This window comes from Nannospalax galili, unplaced genomic scaffold (genome assembly GCF_000622305.1).
Source record: "Nannospalax galili isolate Female #2095 unplaced genomic scaffold, S.galili_v1.0 scaffold328, whole genome shotgun sequence".
Classification (NCBI taxonomy): Eukaryota; Metazoa; Chordata; class Mammalia; order Rodentia; family Spalacidae; genus Nannospalax; species Nannospalax galili.
Genome location: NW_008358342.1, coordinates 91610 through 96410, shown reverse-complemented (window position 1 = coordinate 96410; position 4801 = coordinate 91610). Strand labels below are relative to the sequence as shown.

Below are 4801 nucleotides of genomic sequence, written 5' to 3'. Positions count from 1 at the left end.
AAGACTCAGCTTTACCCACACCTGATATTTGCACCATTGTGGAGTCAGGCTGTCCATCCAGACCCAGTCCACCTAGGCCTAGACCCAGCACTTCAGACTATTTTTTTTTTTTTTTTTTTTTAAGATAAGTGATGTTTCCATTTTGATGGAATTAATCAAATTTGATTTTAAAAACACAATATTCTTTTCGTGGTAGCAGTTTTGTCTGTGTTCAGGATATTTAGTTGAATTAATACACAAAACATAAACTGAGACTAAGGGTTTGGGTTTTCAGAGTCTAAGCTGGGAAGGGAGAAAAAGGGAACCAATCAGAATACAAAGCCACCTCGGTAGCTCCCCACAGGGCTTTAAGTATTTTGTATATGTTAAGTTCTCCTGGAGATTCTGATTCATGCCACCCTCTTTCTTTTCCCTCTTTAATAAATATACTTATTATGATTTTTTTACAATGAGGAAAAAAGTAATTTCCAATGGGTCATTTGCTTTTTTTAGTTACCAATATATTTAAAAAATTTTTTATTTTATGTGTATGCATGTGTTGCCTGCATGTAGGTCAGTGCACCCATGTCATGCAATGCCTACAGAGGACAGAAGAGGCTGTCAGATACCCTGGGACTGGAGTTATGGACAGTTGTTAGCTGCCATGTGGGTGCTGGGATTTGAACCCAGGTCTTCTGCAAGAACAGTGTTCTTAACCTCTGAACCATCTCTCCAATATTTTAAAGAAGCATATGCATTTATAAAAATAAAATCTACAAGATATCAATGTCTGTGAAAAATATCATTTCTGTCTTAACTCAAAAGTCATCCCTGACACCTATTTTCATTTCCTCCAGTAACTTACTGAAAATTCATGTTATCCAATAAAGTCTGCTTCTCTTATTTGATGTACACAGCCCTAAATCCCAGGCTCCTTCACCAAGAATGAGAAACAAGGGTTGGTTCAGAACAGGCTGGTTACCAGCTCCATCCTGGAAGACGGTGGCTAGACATGAGTGGAGTCGACATTTGTGTCTTCTTTAATATAGTACCACTTGTAGGAAAACCCCTGAAGCTGAAAATTTTCCAGCTAGTTGCTTTTCATGAACCTGTTCTTTCCCAAGAATATGCCAGAGCTAAAGAAACAGGTATTTGGAAGATACACAAGCAGCTCCTTGCTAGAGAAATGCTGAGTCCTGCAGTGCTTAGTGGAAGAGGAACTGCCAGAACGTTTACAAGGCACACACGTGCACACAGAGTATACACCCATGTATGCATATCATGTTCAGGCAAGAAGCAGAGGAAGTCTCCAACAGAATCAGGAGCTGGGGAGATTCTGCAGGAATCTCAGACTGCCCTTCTTTCAAAGAATTAACTTAAGATCTCCACAAAGTGCATTTGCAGCAAGGACCAAAAGTCAGCTGTATTCTTCCTGTTCTGCAACCCAAATACACACTCCAAGTATACCATTCCAACAACCAACACTCCACAGTCACAGACCAAGCTAATTCTATTTTGCTAATTGCTTTCTTGGGCATACACCAAGTTATTAAACAGACAGTGACAAAACGGAGCTAGGGTAAATGTATGTGGAAGTACCCACTGCATTTTTTTCCTCAGCACTAGCTCCAAGGACTTGTTTGCATGCTAAATGCAACAAGGGAAATTGACAAAATATTTCTGAATTATTTTCAAATTGGCTACCAGCTTTGAGATCACCTTTGCATTATTATCCTGCTCCTCAGCATACACTTCCCTCTCCTTGTTGAAGGAAGGTTGATTTTCGAAACAGATATAAGTCTGTCAGATGCAAGCTTTCCCCTGGAACGACAGTCATCTGGTAGCTGCAGAAAGCAGCGTCAGCAGAACCTGTGGGAAGTCAGACACCAGCCCACTCTGTCCCACCCACCCAGATACTCTCCCTCTCTGGTCTGTACCTTCTGTGTGGCAGCTGGAAGAGAGGATGGTGTTCGGAGGTCTGAAGATGTAAGGCAGGTAACGAGAGAAGCATTTCATCTTCCAAATAAAAAATAAAATTCTAAATGAAAAACCAGTTTTCTGAATCCATAAGGATCTTCTTGGCCTTTAAAACTGGCTACATCACCAATATGTTTATGTAGGTTCTCTCCCAGATCTGCAGAGCTGGGCTGCCCAAGGAATAACTGGAGATGGGTCCCATTTTGCCATCAGCACCAGGAAGCACTGCCTTACATTTCTGCATGCAGCTCAAACTCAGAAGCCCCCAAGCAAGCCGGGATAGAGCCTTTTCATTGGCTGAAGCTCCTCCAAGCAGGATTGCTGAGTAAGTCAGTCCTGCCTGTAAACACACGCTGAAATCCTCTGCCTGAAGCCTCTACCTTTCCCTGTGTGTCAGTCTCTTTCAGCAATAGCAACGCAGCGGGACACGAGAGTGGTGAGGATAAGTGACCAACCATCTCCTATTTAGCTGAAAGATCAGATGAAACAAAGACAGTATAGTGTTCCGCCCTGGAGGAGATGGCTGTTCAAAGGAGCCACCCGTAATGCTGTGGATCTCAGGAATATTAAAGTACAGTGCAATGAAATGGGTCTCTGTCCTGGGCTTAATCTAGATTTAGTTCTATTTTTTTTTTCAATTCTAAAGCTCAAACAATAGGGCCATTTATCATTTAGGTGAAGCCAAAAGCTGGATTGAGCCCTCAGTGACACAGTGACAGAGGGCTAACACAGACAGATTCTTTGCTCCACTACAGATTCCCCTCCCCTGCCAGCCCTAGTATTGAGCAGGAACTTATTTCTGAGTTAGCCTCTGTACAAATAAATATACAGCCCTAGTGCAAGAGAAGAGAATAACCGAAGGGAAGCAATCCTTCACCAGCTCACAACCCTGATGGCACACAAATACACGAAGAAAGCAAATTAACCCAGGGATTGTGCAACTTTACCAAACGCGGGAGAGAGAGAGAGAGAGAGAGAGAGAGAGAGAGAGAGAGAGATAGAGATTATTAAAAGATATGACCGATCATTAATTGCAAATAACTTGGGATAGAGATTAGTTTGGTTTGGGTCCATGAAATAAAATGACTTTGGAAACCTTGCCACCGGAAAGCAAGCACAGGGCTTCAGCTTGGGATTTCTAAGTTCTGTCAAAGGCACTATTGTATATGGTGAAGAGAGAGGCAAATGCCCTTTGTGCTGCATTCGGAGATACAAGGAATGATTTAAATAGTGAAAGAAAGCAGATATTCCTGAGTGGGACTTTTTAAAATAAGATTTAAAATAAAAATATGAGTTAAAAAACATCTCAGAACAGTTTTAAGACTTTACGGGCACTCTTGTCGTACGGGAGTATTTAATTGAGCATTGAAGAAATGTGCTGGTCTGTCCATGAGAGAAAAATATGGAGGAATATAACACGAGGCCAAGGCAAGAATGTAAGTGGATGCTCTTACCGGTCTGCTCCCTCTCTGACTTCTGTATTATTATGACCTGAAGGCAAACTGCTGATAGAGCCAGGCCTCTTAATCCTAAAATCACCATAAAACCTTTGTAGATTTAGCAACCCCCAAAAGTCCCTAGTAAGGTGCAGTTTTAAAATTCCCAAGTATTCTAGTTTTCCTGTGGGTAATCTTGAGCTCAGAACAGAGGAGCATGTCCAAGGATCTTCCTATGAGACACTTCATCTCCAATGTCTGATCAGGAGCGAAGCATAATGTAGTCTTTGATCACTGGACACACATTTGAATCCCAATGCTTCAGTTTCTTCATCTGTAAAATGGGAATCATAAGGTTTGCCTCATGTAGTCTTGAAAGAAGTGAGACAGTATGGATATAACATGTGGCATGTTGTAAGCATGTAAACTCTCTTGTTGTTGCTGTGGCCACCCACCCATCCAAGAGCCTGAATGAAGGGCATGTTTAAGAAAGGTAGCACTGAAGTTAGACAGCCAGAGTTTGACCCTATTTTTGGCACAGACTCACTGTGTGATCTTGAGCAACTTTCTTAACATCTTGAAGCCTCACAGCATAGCATGTTGATAAGGATAATATGAGAACTTTATACACTACTGAAAGGGAAAATGGGTTCATCTAGAGGGTTTAGCACAGTGTAAATGCTTCACAAGTTTGATTACTGTTATCTGTAATAGTAACAGCTGCCTTCAGAGCATATTGCTGTGGTTACTTGTCATACATACACAATAATATTGGAAACTACTTGAGGAAGAGATCAGTGTCTAATCTGTGTAACTAGTGCCTAGCACAAAGTATATGCTCATCATAAGTAGATGAATAGATAAACCAAAATATGCAGGTGAAAGCTGTTAGGAGATATTTTATGTCCCACTTGTTTGGAAGTCATTCATAACAGGATTGAAGTGACTTTGAGTCTATTAGAAAGCTGAATAATCATTCAACCCAAGGATTATGGGACTCAGGGCAAGATCAGCTTCTACTCTGCATTAGTCTGAGATAAACAGTGCAGGAATGCTCTCTGAATCAACAGCAGGCACTCGTGAGCAAGTGTTTCTTTAGCAAGAGAATACTCACTGATGATGCTGTCCACACTTATCCTCAGCAAACTCAGTAGATACACAGCAAAACAAACAAAACTGTCTCCTCCATTAGAAACTAATGATTCAAGTCCCAGGTGGCCACTGCTAGCCAATCGGCACCCTTTGACCCCTGCTGCGAATATTTTCTCAATACAAATTTTAAAAGAATAATTCTTCAAAGCATAAAAATTTGCTCCTTAATAATTAGTAGATGTGAAAAACGTTACCATTAAAATCTACCTGATGACTTTATATCCATGCTCAGATGCCAAGGAGCTCAGAAAGTAACC

The 4801-nt window shown here is 41.1% G+C and overlaps 1 protein-coding gene across 2 annotated transcripts in view; it reads right to left on the bottom strand.

Annotated features, from left to right (window-relative positions):
• The window catches only part of Ppp2r2b (protein phosphatase 2 regulatory subunit Bbeta), a 531088-nt gene that overhangs the window by 497599 nt on the left and 28688 nt on the right, over positions 1 to 4801 (bottom strand). The window contains exon 1 of one of the 2 annotated variants that reach the window (XM_008821626.1): positions 1917 to 2382. The exons of the other annotated variant lie outside the window; for it this stretch is intronic. Within the exon in view, the coding sequence (XP_008819848.1) occupies positions 1917 to 1995 (79 nt within the window). The 5' untranslated portion in view covers positions 1996 to 2382. Of the gene's footprint in view, positions 1 to 1916; positions 2383 to 4801 lie in introns of those variants that run through there. 2 annotated transcript variants of the gene reach the window in all.